At 42.3% G+C, this 16,124-nt stretch overlaps 1 protein-coding gene across 2 annotated transcripts in view; it reads right to left on the bottom strand.

The window, feature by feature from the left end:
• Positions 1–16,124, bottom strand: part of A1CF (APOBEC1 complementation factor) — a 76,992-nt gene that overhangs the window by 27,110 nt on the left and 33,758 nt on the right. For both annotated transcript variants that reach the window (XM_045439416.1, XM_045439418.1), the window contains exons 3-4: positions 6,445–6,579; positions 4,412–4,542 (exon numbers count right to left, since the gene is read on the bottom strand). In XM_045439416.1, the coding sequence (XP_045295372.1) occupies positions 4,412–4,542; positions 6,445–6,579 (266 nt within the window). The remainder of the gene's footprint in view (positions 1–4,411; positions 4,543–6,444; positions 6,580–16,124) is intronic.

Raw genomic sequence — 16,124 nt, 5'->3', positions numbered from 1 at the left:
TCCCTTTGGGTGAATGCTTCTGCTCCTGGCTGAGAATCACTGGTGAACAAGAGACGGGCATTTATACCGTAGAATGCTTGAAAGTCATTATGGGTAGTAATGTAGAAGGGTATTTATTGGTTAAAAAAACGGCTCACAATATGCTGCTGGCTTCAAAATAGATGGCAAAATACATATATGAGGAGACCATTTTGATGGACACGGTTCTGAAAACCTAGGAAGGCAATAAAGAGCCAACATAGTGATTATCTCGGGGCAACGGGATTACGGAGGAATGGTTTGCACGTTAATGTTTTTTTTTTTTTTTTTTTTTTTTTTTTTTTTTTTTTTTTTGGCTTTTGCTATTTGTTTTTTTTTTCTTTTCTTTTTTTTTTTTTTTAAATTTTTTTTTTCAACGTTTATTTATTTTTGGGACAGAGAGAGACAAAGCATGAACGGGAGAGGGGCAGAGAGAGAGGGAGACACAGAATCGGAAACAGGCTCCAGGCTCTGAGCCATCAGCCCATAGCCTGACGCGGGGCTCGAACTCACGGACCGCGAGATCGTGACCTGGCTGAAGTCGGACGCTTAACCGACTGCGCCACCCAGGCGCCCCGACTTTTGCTATTTGTTGTATATCAGGCTGTGTGACTTTTCTAATAACAGGAAGTTATTAAAAATGGGTAAAGTTCCATTAACAGAAATGACTTGTGCATCATGAGCAGAGGCGCTCAGCTGGGTGAGTGGGGGGTGTTGCTCTGCTTTCTGGGAGCTGGTGGTGTTGAGTCCTGTGCAGGTGCTGTCACCGGGACGGGGGCCCTGCCCTGCTGTCCTCCATGCTTTGCTGAAGAGCTGAGGACCCAGTATCAGAGGTGTGACAGGTCCATTACGGTCTGGTGGACATTGCCCCAGGAATGTGGTTTTTCCCGGGGGTGGGGGGGGGGAGGGAAGGGTGGATAAAGTAATCTTCAGGATTTTTGTTTTTGTTTCGCTTGCTTACCTTCAACCCCCCTCTATTCCAAGATACTATTTCTTTAGAAAGTCTCTTCTTTTTGAGGGAGGGCCAGTCAGGTGTCAGTGGCCAGCAGGTGGAGCCTGGAGCCTCCGTGTCCTAGTTTTAAATCTGTGTGGTTTGTCCTGCACTTTCCCAGCGCTGCTTGGAGATGAAAAGCCACCTCTCACAAGCTGAGGGCATGGCTTTCATGTCTCTAGAAGCCAGGCATGAGACAAATCTCCGTGAATATTTGCTGAGGAGGAGGATGATACGACAATTGTGGGTCTTTTCCGCATAAAGAACCTTATCGATCCCCTGAGAAAGGGTGGCTAAGAGCCAGTTGAAGTTTATCCTTCTCTGCAAGAAAGGTTCTCTCTCTGGCAGGACTGATCCAAGGCAGAGCGGGAGCAGGTGAGGACGGCTCTAGGGTATCTATTCTTCGGCTTCATATTCTATTTATCCCACACCGTGATTTTTAAAGTACCTCTGTGCCTTCCCCTTGCTTCTGGCATCCAACCTGAACTTTGACTTTCACCAGCTTTCTCTTTCCTGATGCTTTATAATATTCCTCTTCCTCCTCCCCCTCCTCCTCCCCCTCCTCTCCCTCCTCCTCCTGTCTGCTGTAATCATCAGCAAACTCTCATAGAGCATGTGATCTGTGCCAGGCACTGAGCTTCGCTGCATGGTCTATTTATGTTTCACGATGCCCCCATGGGGTAAGTATCGTTTTACCTCTTTTATAGTTGAAGACCCTGAAGGTCACAGAGAATTCTGTTACGGGTCAGGGACTGTAATGGATCGATTGTGTTCATTATTCATAGCCTCTCTCTCTTCCCAAAGCACGGACAGGTCCCAGGGTGGAACAACGTGTTGAGACCCGTCGACATCCGCCTCAACTTCAAAGCTATTTTGGGGATAACTCTTGCTCTTAAGATGTCTAGGCTCCATGAAAGAGCAAGGAGTGGGGACTCTTCCGATCCCCGGATCCCTGTGGCTGGAATATTTAAAAGTTACATTAAAATAGAGCTTGGGGGCGCCTGGGTGGTGCAGTCGGTTAAGCGTCCGACTTCAGCCAGGTCACGATCTCGCGGTCCGTGGGTTCGAGCCCCGCGTCAGGCTCTGGGCTGATGGCTCAGAGCCTGGAGCCTGTTTCCGATTCTGTGTCTCCCTCTCTCTCTGCCCCTCCCCCGTTCATGCTCTGTCTCTCTCTGTCCCAAAAATAAATAAACGTTGAAAAAAAAAAAATTTAAAATAGAGCTTGCTGTGGCCCTGTCCAAAACAGTTCAGGCGTGCATTATTTTCCGCGACAGATGCCAAGAACACGTGAGTAATTATGTGCCGATGGTAAAACTTGCTGCACGAGGTTCCAGGATTTCTCCAAAGGCACCTGTGCTCTGATTGCCTGGTTCCCATGCCAGACAACCCTCCACATTCCAGACAGAACTCTTTGGGATCCGTGGAGGCATGTGCGGAACTTCCTGGATACCTTCCTCCAAACTCCGGTTCCAGGCTCTGACCTTGAGATGGGGTGGCTGGGCTGTTACAGTTGCCAATCCAGTCAATCTCTCGGCAGCTGGAGAGTTTTAAGAAAAATGACCCGGTAATTGATTTTACAGAATTATGAGGATAATATGTGACTTATTTGGGGCGTAGAGGAAGGAAGTGAGGGAAAAGATAATTGTAGGAAATCTACTCTCTATTCACGTCTAGGATGACAATAATTTTCAGAGGCAGAGAGGAAATCAATGAAAACTGCATCTTGGAATTGATGAATGTGCTAATATGTAAGAGTTCTGTCATTTATTGACCTATTACCAAGTTCTACACACTGGGGTAAACATTGAAAAATCTTTAGAGCATCCCCACAATAACACCTGTGAAATGAGGACTCATATCACCACTTTAGGGAGGAGGACATTGAGGCTCGGAGAGGTTATGTCACTTGCTGGCACTCAGGCGAAGCCTGTCTGACCCCAAAGCTATTACTTTTCAACGGTTCCACTAATCTTTCTTCCAGGTGGCCCAGGACTTCCTTTATGAGAGGATTCAGGACAGTTCCCTCTCTACGTGAAGGTGTTAGAACTCCGTTTCGTGACGCTAGTCATATTTCCAGCCGATAAAAGCCAATTATTGATTGCACAGGGCCAATTGTGCCCTGGAACCTTCCACTGGTCCCGTGATTTGCAACATCACCTATGTTTGGCTGGCTCTGTGACCTCTGTCCTGACTCTGATATCATGCAGACGATCACCTCTTCAACCGCTCCCCTGAGACGTCTCGCATGAATCTCGAATGTAAATCTGCCCCAACTCAGCTCTTCATGTGTCCAGCAGGGTATTCTCTCTTTCTTTCCCATCTCAGTGACTCTATCTCATCCACAGATACTGGGACCCACATCTTAGCTTTCTTCCCTGAATTCGAACATCGCTTGCACTCTCAATCCAATATGGAGCCCGTCTTGTCTGTGCAACCTCCAGAAGGTATCCCAGATTCGGCTTCTCTGAGAACCTGCACTGTTGGCCCCTGTACACCTGCCATCATCTGTCATCCAGACCTAAATGAGTCTCCCGCTGCAGCTTCCCCCTTTCCATCTTTGCCTACCTGTTACTTCACCCAACAGCCAGAGTTCTGGTTTAAAAAGCACGGACCTAGTGAAATGTTTTCCCCTTTTTATTAGAATAAAAGCTAAATTTTGAATCGCGGTGTATAAGGCTCTCCAACTGCATCGGCTTCAACTCTCCCGTCTGTTTCCACCTCCTCGGTGCTGTTCTCTAACACACTGAGCTTGTTCCCACTTGGGAAACGTTGCCCTTGGTGTTCTTATTCTCTGGAATCGTCTTCCTCCAGGTCTGGCTGTGACGGCTGACTCTTCCCATTCAAGTTGCACGTACAGTTTTACTTTTCCCGGAGGGCAGGTTCTTAAGGACACCAAGTTAGAGTAGCCATTTCCTCACAGGTGGTTTTATTTTTTCACTCTTAATTTATCTTTTGAATGTAGTTGACACACAATGTGACATGGCATTCAAGTGCTATGAAAGCCCAGGGTGCCGTGCTCACCACAAGCATAGCCACCGTCTGTCACCATAAGATGCCGTTATAGTACCATCATACCCTATGCTGTGACCTTCACCCCTGTGACTTATTCACTCCGTGACTGGAAGCCTGTGTCTCCCCCTGCCTATCACCCATTTTGTTCAGCTCCCCCAACCCCGGCAACCATCGCTTTGCTCTCTGTGTTTGTAGGTCTGGTTCTGCTTTTTGTTTGTTGCGTTTGCTTTCTTCGAGTCCACTTATGACTGTCCTACTCTTAAACAATCTGCGTCCATTTGCTTACAGGGAAGGGTATCCTGATATTTCCAATGTGTTGAACAGTGCCCAGCACATATTTATGCAGATCCGTTGTCTGCTTCATTTTCCATCAGGAGAGGTGGGTCTTACCTAATTTCGTAGTTGTTAAGTTGTTTGATGGCGTCCTTGGCTTCTTGTCTATTTGAGAAAGTTACAAATGCATACCCTCGATTGTTGCCATTAAAATCCATCATCATCCGCATTTCATAAATTTTACCCATCTGCAGGGAAAAGAGAGAGAGAGAGAGAGAGAGAGTCCAGTTTGTCTATTTGTCCTTCCAAGTGAAAACACACCAACACAACGTTTTCTGAAGTCTTACCTCTGCTATGTTTGACATTTGCATCCCGTGTGGAACACTTTGCATAGTTTCATGCTGGGTTCAGATCTGCTATCTGACTCACGGGCAAAGTCAAGTTACATAAAGAAAACGTGTACACGTGGCATTTCAGCCTGACTTAACAGAGTATGTTTTCAACGGAGTAAATGGCCCTTCATCATTTAGTTATCTGTGGATCTATCCCCCATCCCAGGGACCTGAAAACGCGTTTGTCCTCAGAAGGACAATGTCTTGACAGATTTGTCCTTGCCCTCTACATTGCCTCTGAAGTTTCCATAGTTTTCTCTTTCCTTGGTCATACTCCACCACTGATGTTTAAAACAAAAACCCAGATGCTCATTTGAAACCTTGCTGAGCTGATTTCTTAGCTGTCTTTCTGCCACCATGATCTCAAGATGTACAGGGAAGATGTGATTTAGAGGACAATCTGGGGATTCCTGTTGTTTTTTTCATCTGTAGGCTGAAGGTCGGTGCTAGTCTTACGTGACTGGCCCAACGTCAGGACCTCCACAGTAGGAGGACACTCACCGTATCCCTCTGGCCTCAGATCTTTTGCTTTGCCTATAAACTATTCCTTCTTGCTACCACAAATCTTCTCTGGCAAGCCAGGCTCAGTAATTTATTATTGCTGGCTGCTGTACGATGAGTGACCCTAACAGGCCAGGCATATACAGGGAGAAGAGGTGTCATAAATGTGTGCGACTACCCTGGTGGTTGGTTACCCCTTGGAACTGCCTCCTTCCCATTTTCAGGTTCAGGATCTAAGATTCTTACCGGATTAAATCCCCATAGTTTGGGCACATGCCAAATGAGATTGTTTGTACAAAATTAGGAATGATTCCGAAACTGAGGCTGACTTACACATCCAAGTGATTTTGGCATTTAGAGAAAGGAATTTTTTCTAAATTTTCTATGGGGCACTTGGGTGGCTCAGTCGGTTAAGTGTCCGACTTTGTCTCGGGTCATGATCTCACGGCATGAGTTTGAGCCCCACGCCGGGCTCTGTGCTGACGGCTCAGAACCTAGAGCCTGCTTCGGATTCTGTGTCTCCCTCTCTTTCTGCCCCTCCCCCGTTCATGCTCTGTCTCTCTCTGTCCCAAAAATAAATAAACGTTGAAAAAAAAAATTAAAAAAAAAATTTAACTTTTCTAGGAATGGGGCTGTTGAAACACCACTTGGTAAAATAATAAAAATAAAATTTAATTTGTGTCCTCCCTGTAAGTTTGGGTGTAGTAACAGCATATCGCTTGGAATTAAAACTGAGGAAATGTATTCCTTAGCTATATAATGACTTTGAGAAACTACGTTATTAATCTTGTTGATGCCTTAGGGCAGACAAATTCAAACCTGTAGAAGGAAATTTCATTCTGAATCACTATGTATGGATACACCTTTGAGCCACGACAAGTGCACGCATTCTTTAAATGCAAAGGGTATACTTTTTAAAACTGGATTAAAATGTCAAGTTGGAGAAGTATCTTATTCTGGAAGGTTGTTGTAGTATTATTATAGACTGATAGCTAACTCCATATGTCTGTGCCATTTCAGATCAAAGATCAGAATTTGAAAGTTAGCAGCAGCAGTTCAAGCTGTCAGTCAAGGAAGAGCTACATCAAGTCAGTGGCATTAGGGGGACAACCACTCACAGGAAGATTTTAACTTTGTCCATGTTGAGAAACAGCAGTTGGAAGAGACACCATCACTGACCAAGAACGAGTGTGAAACAAAGTGTGGAGTATTTTCCCCTTGAAAGATAAAAAAATAAATAAATAAATTTGGACTCACTTTTTCACATAATGGTATAAGTTCATCCTCAAAAAGGTCTCGTGGAAGTTTCCCAATAAAAATCTCACAGCCCCTTTCTGGGGGTGCAGCATCCCAGCCAGGTGGAGGTCCACCATATTTTCTTTGCCCGTTTTCCTGCAAATCCAGGGTGGATTGTACGAGGGAGAGAAGAAAACAATAAGACCTTTAGTTTGAGTGCCTCAGTTATTTTCAACATCATGATAAGGAACAGATTTATCATTGACAAGTAATAGCTGGTCAGAGGATAAAATCAAGGTCCTTTACGTGGATTTTAATACCATGCTCTGTGCTTCAGCAACTTGCTTGCAATAAGCGTCATGAAAATGTGTCAAGCGCTGGACAGATATTATTATTGTTGTTCACACTCACCAATGCCTGACCATCGAAGGATTGGACAATAATTTCAATCTGAGGCTCTGCTGTAACCTGGAGTCTGTGGGGTGGCAGTAAGGGTTCTGGAGTTGGGCTGCCTGGCTCTATGACTCACTAGCTATAGGGCTTTGGGCAAATGGCTTAACTTCTTGGAACCTCAGTTTTCTCATATACAAAGTGGGGATAATATTGATTTTTGATTAAGGGAGATAATACATCAAATATGCATGGCACCGTTCTCGGCATCTCATAGCCAATAGTGATGAATTCTCTTCTTGTCTCCCTGAATTCGGGCCCTCTCGTTGGCCAAGGGAGGGAGGCCATGGGAGCTCCTACATAGAAACATTGTGGATTATCGTTTGAAGGTGTGGATTGGCTAATTTTGGGGGTAGCTAGTGAGAAACTTAAATCTGTTTTCAAAGCTGACAGGATGGTGAGAGGGGTTTACTAATGTTGGATCTCTTTGTGGGGAACAGTGCTGTTCTCAGTCCAAATAGAATTTCCTACTCCTCCTCCTCCCTCCTCTTCCTCCTCCTCTTCCTCCTCCTCCCCCTCCTCCTCCTCCTCTTCCTCCTCCTTTTGGCTTTGTCTTAACTAACCCTTGTTGAAACCAACCAACCCTTGGCCTTCTTTGGGAAGGAGTAGTTCTGGTTCTTTTCTTTACTAGACATTAGATATTAAAGATAGCATTACTGTCTTTATTTTTCCAGAAGTTAAAGACTGGAAAGCAACTTCAGGGGCCCCATGTGAAGTGTGGGCCTGGTCCACCACTGCTGACCTGGGATAGTGTATTTGCTGGGGAGGGTCTTCTTATTCCCACTTAGGCAAAGTCAGAGATCTTTGTCTTTACACCTTATTATGATTTTTGGAGAAAGGTGAATATAGGGGACGGAATGACAGTATTCATTGCTAACTTCTACAAGTGATACTTTAAGAAGTTTTAAACTATAAGAAGTTTTAAACTATAAAATGGCATACGTTGTTGGAGAAAACAGTAACGTAGAAGAGGAAAAACACAGTAAATATATAAGGTAAAAAGAAACGTTTCCCAGTGCATCACCCTACCCATCTATAGAAGCAGTTAGTGTTAAGTTTTTTGCGTTTCCAAATATTTTTCCACGTAGATTCTTAAAAGTCAGATGTTAGTTGTTTAAAGACCTTGTTTTACACGATTGTTTAAAATCAAAAGTAAAGTGGCCGCTAGTTTCACCGTTAAATCTTTCTGTATCCCAACTTGAGACTTCCTCAATTATTTTATAAGTATTAGCACAAAGGCTTTTGGATCACAACGTAAATTACATCTCTGGTTGTGATCACTTTTTTATTCCTAATTTATATCATGTTGCTTTCAATTAAAAAAAAGGGCGTCGGATGGGTGTTCTACCTTTGCCTTGATTATTTTATGCTTCTGACAACTGGGTGTTTCTTTTACTAAGTATTTAAACATTTGCCTCAAGAGTTCTTATCCTTTTTTCCTTCCCCTATATTTTTGCAGAATCATCTAGCAGCAAAACATTTACATCACTGAGAAATGAAATATTTTATACTTATAGGGAGAAAAAAACTCCTTAAGAATTCAGTGAGCTGTATCTTAACCAAGGATTTATTGACAAATACGAAGTTGATATTTTCAGAGATATATTAAAAACTTCTATTTATTTCTTGTCTAACAGAAACCTATACGGCACTTGCTATGTACCAGACACTGTCGTAACCCTTAAAGAACGTCACAGGTTCAGGACCATGGCTCTCCTCGTTTTACCCAAAACACTGAAGCCTAGGCAGATTAAGTAATTTGCTGAGGTCACATGGTTGGGAAGAGGCAAAGTTGGCATTTGAACCCAGGCAGTCTGGTTTCAGAGACCATCAGCCTTATCCCCACATTTTGCCTTGTTATATGGAAGCTTAATCATTTATAACAGATCCATACCTTTAAACACTCATTTAAGAAAAAAAAATCAGCATGCTGTTAAATTGCAAGCTCTCTGCTGCATTTAAAATCCTTTCCAATTTCCAATCATTTTATTACACAAATTTTGGAAGGACATATCTAATATCTGTTGCCTATAAGGGGGCATATTTCTTTCACCAAAGTAAAATCCACCTTCTTGGTTTGACCCTCACCATTTGGTTGTTGATGATCCCTTGGGGGCGATTTCTGTGTATGTTAAATGCCTAGAGGTCTAGTCGATGGATTATTGGAATACACAGCATAAATTTGGTAGTATTTTTATTCTTCAGGTTGAAGAAACCCAACTTTTATCCCATAATACTAAAGTGGCGATTCCAGAATTTCTGATCTGGCAGGCTTTGTCTGACAGTTGGAAAATAAATAGGCAACCAACAGATTGACCTTTAAAATTTTCCCTTCAACTTTCTTTCTTGCTATAATTGCTAAAAATATCACTGAACTATTTTGTGGACATCACGTGCATGGGAGGCTTCATCTGCTTATGAGCCAAGATGACTGCACAGGAGAGCTTATTGTCTTTCTATGGTTTCTATGAACACTTGAAAAAAATTCCCCAAGGATATTTTTGGGGATCACAGAGTCTGGCTGGTTCAGAGACACCTCAAAGTTCATGCCTGGGGGAGATCTGTTCTACCCACCACCCACTGGACTTGGAATACACCAGGCTGGAAGTCTAGACCAATTTAAGACCACGCTGGGCGTTAGTCATGGTATTAGAATAGCTGTCCATTACTCAGAAAGGACAGTTGGGAGCTGTATTGTCGGTATTTTTGGCACTGTTTTTATAGTTAAGGAGTTTAAAATAGATAAAGCCCGCTTATAATGGCTCTTTCCCCGACTGGCTGATGTCCTTCTCAGGGGACACATTTCCTCAGCACAAAAGTATTAATAGTTCCGAGAGAGAGAATATAGGTTTTTGTTTTTCTTGAGAGGATGTTCATTAAACTCTGGGAACCTGTACGTTTCTAATGGAAGATCTGGAAACCACTTACTGTCTGTTGTAACGCATACATACATAGAAACCTTCAACTAGGTAAATGACAAATTGAAGACCTAATTCTAACTATAAATCCAGGGGGCTGAATTCACATATTGGATGCTGAGCCTACCTAGTCATTCAGTTTATATATCAAGAGTATTTGAAAGTTCCTCTGTCACAGATTTTAAATCTTTCATTATGGAACCATAGAGTCTTTAAGAAATGATGTATACCATCTTGAGTGAAACCACTCACACTTTCATAAATGATTGTAGGCAATGAATCTTAGCATGAGGTCAATTAGGCTGAGTTCATTTTGACCACCTGGCATCTGCTCTTTTCGTACATCTGGGGAATCTGAGCAAAATTGCATTTTCCTACAAGAGTTAAGAAAGGCCAGATACTTGTCATTCCAAATTCTTTTGCAGCTGGGACAGTCATGGTTACAATAAAGTGAACTTGAATTCTGGTGTAGGAATCATACTGGTGCAAACTTATAATGTCGAGCACCCATAATATATTTTCTTATTATTCCAGATTTGTGTTGTGGTTTCCTAAAACCATACTTCCTAAAAACCTTAACCCCCCCCCCCCCCAAAAGCTTACTCTTAAATCTAGTTCTCCAAATTTATAAACAAACACTCTTTTAGTAAACTTCTTTCCTGCATAATCGGCAGGAGTTGACTTCTGTTATTTACACACAATAGTAGCAGGAAAAAAAAAAAATCCCACAACACTTAACCCTAATTGAGTTACTTTGCTAAGTATGGGCTTTCCATGTATTAACTCGCTTAATCTCAACAAACCCAACAGGATGATAGCATTCATTTTAGAGATGAAAAATCCAAGGCACAGACTGTGTCCCAAGTCACTCAAGCTGTAAGTTACAAAGACAAAATTTGAATCCTAAACCCTATGCCTGTGATGATATTTTTCTTTGGTTTTTATATTAACCCAATATGCTCATTTTACAGATGAGGAAATTGAGACCAGAGATACTACAGGGCTCACCTAAAGTCACACTGGTTTAATTTCTTGCAGAAAACACTAGTCTGAGGGTCCAATAATTCTCACTCTGGTGAATTTCATGGGACATATACTGTTAACAGTCACGAAAGCATTTTTCTCATAATTCTTCATGTTGCACTATGCCTACTTTTTTCACTCAGCTTCGCCAGATCTAGAGACCAGATGGTTTGTTGTCTCCTCTTAGTGAGCCCATTTATAAACTGGAAGGAGATTAATTAATAAACCTTCTTACAGTCTTCTTCTTTTTTTTAATTTCCTGAACAGTAATTTTAATTCCTTGAATGATTCTTTGGAAATGATCTGTAATCCTCATCGTGGTTGCCTTTAGTCCTTTGTTTTTTCTTGCCAAGGGGAAGAAATTGTGTACGGTCCCTTACTAAACTATTTTCAGATGTTCTCTTGCCCATTTTCCAATTGCTGATGTTTATATTTATTTCTGTTCCTGTTAGCTCAGGTGCTGGACGGTCCACTCAGGCTTGGTGGCATTTGTAGCCTTTGCAAGCATGCCAGTCACCGGGGCCATGGCCAGAGCACTGGTTCAGAGGCCAGACTCTTGTAGACAGTTCTCAACAGTCAATGTCAGTGTATCAAGAACATCTTTCGGGACTGCATCTTTTGAAGTTTATGACTTAATACCGTGTGTTCCCAGTTATTTGTAAGATTGAATAAAGTTATTAGGCATTATTTCTATTCCCACCTATATAGCACCTATATATCTCCTATGTCATAGGGTTCAAGGCAAATGTAAGAGTACTTAAATGAGATGCACCCAAAGGATCCTCTTAGATGTGATTTCACTTTTGGTCTGCTTATGACCTTTCTGTTGTCTGAGGACAGCAGATGGTGATGTGGGGAGCACTCATTTTGTTGATTCTATATAAAGATAATCATCTGTTTGTGTTTTAATTATTCACTCTCACAACTTGACATCAGTGACTTCAGGTTGGTAAAATCTATTTTAGGCTGAGAAATTTTAGGGAGCAGAGTTTTTTAAATTTATATACCGTTGATGGGGCGCCTGGGTGGCGCAGTCGGTTAAGCGTCCGACTTCAGCCAGGTCACGATCTCACGGTCCGGGAGTTCGAGCCCCGCGTCAGGCTCTGGGCTGATGGCTCAGAGCCTGGAGCCTGTTTCCGATTCTGTGTCTCCCTCTCTCTCTGCCCCTCCCCCGTTCATGCTCTGTCTCTCTCTGTCCCAAAAATAAATAAATGTTGAAAAAAAAAATTAAAAAAAAATTTATATACCGTTGAATTTGACATGACCCTTATTAGTTACATATTGGTTCTTAATTTTTTAATACTTTTTTTTGAGAGAAAGAGTGTGAGTCGGGGAGGGGCAGAGAGTGGGAGAGAGAATCCCAAGCAGGCTCCATGCTGTTATCACAGAGCCCGATTTGGGGCTCTATCTCATGACCGTGAGATCATGACCTGAGCAGAAATCAAGAGTTGATGCTTCACTGACTGAGCTATCCAGGTGTCCCCCACGCCCCCCACCAATTATTAGCTATATTTTTTACAGCCCTTTAAAAGCATGCTCAATATGAATGTCAGGTATTACTTTTCTACAAATAGAGCAGTAATAATTGTGATGTAAGGGCTGAATAAATGGGATGTAGCAATTGACAGAAAGCGAAACCACATCTGGAAACCGAGAGGAAAAGCTAAAGTAGGGATATAATAAGCAAGTACAAATTGAACTTTCTCCTCACACAGCTTTGTGTTTCTGAAAATGTGGTGTGTGGGATATTACGTAGTTTACAGGCCGATGTTTTATCTCAGGAGGCACTTTATTGTACATGAGAAAACATGTAATTATATGAAACCTGTGGCTTTTCTGTTTACGTAAGTGAGAGAAAGTTTACTTCTAAACTTAACTTGAATAGAAATGGCTGATTCAATAAATTCTGACTAATATTCTTGGTGGCGTGCATTCATGGCAAAGATCACAAAAAGAATCACAAATCGATTTTGGCTCTTGGAAACTTACCTCACTCTCCGCGGAGTCCTTATGTTTGATCGTACAAAAAAATATATATGCTACAGTTCTCCCATGAAAATGACTTTCTTAGCAAATTAGGAATCACGTTCTTGTTTCACTTGGAAAAGCTGACTTTTGAAGGCCTGTTGCCTAGCAAAACACTCCTAATGTCATCTCAGGTTACTTGTCGTCTTACGGAGGCAGAACTAATTGACATTATCAAGTGCTGCATTTAATAACCTGTAATAATTTCCTTTTCCCTTGAAGGATTACATGTGGCAAACCATTCTTTTGGAATTCAGCAACTCACTATTTGAAGCATTCGAAAGCCAACAGCCCTTTAAACATACCTTGTATCTTGTAAAGCTTTTTATAATACACGTTTCTGGCCAATTTCATGGGAATAGTCAATTCAAGAACATCCTTATGAAAATTTCGAAATCAGAAAAACTTTTTGGAGTGTGTCTGCCTTTACTAAGAGGAAAAGTAAAATGCCAACTCACTTCTAAGACCCTGCGTTCACATTTTGCAACAAAATCCACCTAATGATGGACCCCACAGCACTTGTTTGTGTGACACCAGATTCACTGTGCTCACGCCTCCATCTGGCTCCAGGCACGTGCGTGGACACACTGCTGAAATCTATAAGAACCTCTTGATCCCATCCAAGAAATAACTGGGTGACAGCTTTGGTGATTCCTTTATCCTTTTTGGGCTTTTACCTTTCAGAACGTGTGATTTATTCAATAGGCCCAATTATAGATTCAGTTCGCCTTTTTGAATTGAGTAATATTCCAGTAGACGGAGATCTGGTTACATTATACAAAGCTGTCCACATTACAGATGAAGACATTGGTCCACATGCAGGTGAAGAACGTTGGTTTGAGTGACCGACCTCTTATCCTGTCCTACCTGGTTCAACGTATGCCAAGAATGTCACCTAATGCATTTGTTTTTTGGCACGAGAGGAATTTTATACAGTAATTATTCTCCTTACCAAATTCCCCGTGAATTTTAATTTCTGGCAAGCTGAGGGATTTGAGAAGACACGTAGCCTTTCCTGACTTTAAAGTCTTTGTTTATAAAAGAACAGGGCTGACTGGGTGATGGCAAAAGTCTTGTGAGGGTGATAGAATGCTCCTGAAAGGAGGCTACCCTGACTCCACAGTTCAATGTGGGACAATGTCCAGAGGATGTTTTGTGAGTTAGTCAAAAGGACCCTTAAAGGGAATGCTGTGGAAATTTAAAGAATCAATGTCTTTCTGATTGCATGTCTGCTTGATACCTATTCTATTACTTAAAGACTTTCTTTGCATCGGTTTCTTTTTCTTTTTCTTTCTTTCTTTTTTTTTTAAACAACTTTTTTTTTTCAACGTTTATTTATTTTTGGGACAGAGAGAGACAGAGCATGAACAGGGGAGGGGCAGAGAGAGAGGGAGACACAGAATCGGAAACAGGCTCCAGGCTCTGAGCCATCAGCCCAGAGCCTGACGTGGGGCTCGAACTCACGGACCGGGAGATCGTGACCTGGCTGAAGTCAGACGCTTAACCGACTGTGCCACCCAGGCGCCCCACGGTTTCTTTTTCTTAAAGAAGCTTAGGCAAAAAAGAAAACCTAGATCATTCTTATAAGTGAAATAGCAAGATCCTTTCGCACAACTGGAAGGTAATTATGAAAACAACTGTACACGAGGGAAATCATGATCACATTGTCGCTCGGCTTGTTGTCTAAAACCTCTGAGCCCGAGTCCTGTCCTCGGTGTTTAAGAAAAGATCAGCAGGGGCTGGGGAGGGGTTTAAGACGTACCTCCAACAACTAACTCCTCCTATCAGAAAGCCTGAAGGAGGACGGAAACTACAGTTGACCTTGGACCACTGGGGGTTTGAACTGCGCCGGTCCACTTAGGTGCAGATTTTTTACGGTTCTGTAAATATATGTTCTCTTCCTTATGATTTTCTTAACATCTTCTGTCTAGCTTTATTGTAAGAGTACTGGGTATATATATATAATATATCGTATTAATTGGTGTTAATCGACCTTTTATGGTCAGCAGTAGGCTGTTAGTGATTAAGTTGGGGGGAGTTAAAAGTTATAGGCAGAGTTTTGACTGTGTGTCAGGGGTCAGCACCCAACCCCCACACTGTTCAAGCATCAGCTGTAGAATAATTCCTACCCTGAGATTCAGTCACGTAATGCTGTGTCAAGGCTCCAATGACTGCATGTTGTGTGAGCTGCCTTTTTTAGTCCTTGCCTATGTTGGAAAGCTATCTTTGTTTTTTTTGTTTTTTTTTTTTTTTCAACGTTTATTTACTTTTGGGACAGAGAGAGACAGAGCATGAACGGGGGAGGGGCAGAGAGAGAGGGAGACACAGAATTGGAAACAGGCTCCAGGCTCTGAGCCATCAGCCCAGAGCCCGATGCGGGGCTCGAACTCACGGACCGCGAGATCGTGACCTGGCTGAAGTCGGACGCTTAACCGACTGCGCCACCCAGGCGCCCCTGGAAAGCTATCTTTGAATCTCATGACAAACTCTCAGTTTCTTTAAGTGAAGAGTCACTTATTTTTGGTTCACTATTAAACATACTTATTTTGAGGAGCACCTGGGTGGCTCAGTTGGCTAAGTGTCTGACTTTGGCTCAGGTCACGATCTCACGGTGCATGAGATCAAGCCCTGCATCAGGCTCTGTGCTGATGCCTCGGAGCCTGGAGCTTCCTTCGGATACTGTGTTTCCCTCTCTCTCTACCCTTCCCTACTTGCACTCTGTCTCTTTCTCTCTCTCAAAAATAAATAAACATTAAAAATAATTTTGAAATATTTATTTTGATAACCCTTAATACTTGTTTTGATCAGTATTAAAGAAACAATAATTTGAGAAGTCCTGAAGTTGCCTACAAGTGAAGTCCATAGTCCCAAAGAGCTGTCCATGCTTCTATATATTTGAGTCATGAAGTTCACACCTATTTTTACTTGGAAAACCCCATGTGCTTGTAGTTTAAGGAAAAACACCATCAGACGTAGTTTCCAAAGATTTTGAACCTTATATTGAAGAGCTCATAAATAACCAATCCTCTTTGAAGCTATTTGAGGAGAATTTCATTGATGTCTGCAAATAACTTCGGGAATGCATTTCTATTTCTCAGAATCCTGAGGTTCCTGTCACCTGTCAGGCATACGTTTTCCTCAGAAAGATTCATGGGACTATTGTGTCATTTGGAGTCTGCCATACCATGCTGTGGCACTTGTGGTTCATAGAAGCAAAGCTTCTTAGGAGTTTCAAAGTTGGTCTGTGGGTGGCTGGGGTGAGAAGCTTAGGGAAATGTGTGTCTG

The sequence above is a fragment of the Leopardus geoffroyi genome, chromosome D2 (genome assembly GCF_018350155.1).
Source record: "Leopardus geoffroyi isolate Oge1 chromosome D2, O.geoffroyi_Oge1_pat1.0, whole genome shotgun sequence".
Taxonomy (NCBI): domain Eukaryota; kingdom Metazoa; phylum Chordata; class Mammalia; order Carnivora; family Felidae; genus Leopardus; species Leopardus geoffroyi.
This window is presented reverse-complemented; position numbering and strand designations above follow the sequence as displayed.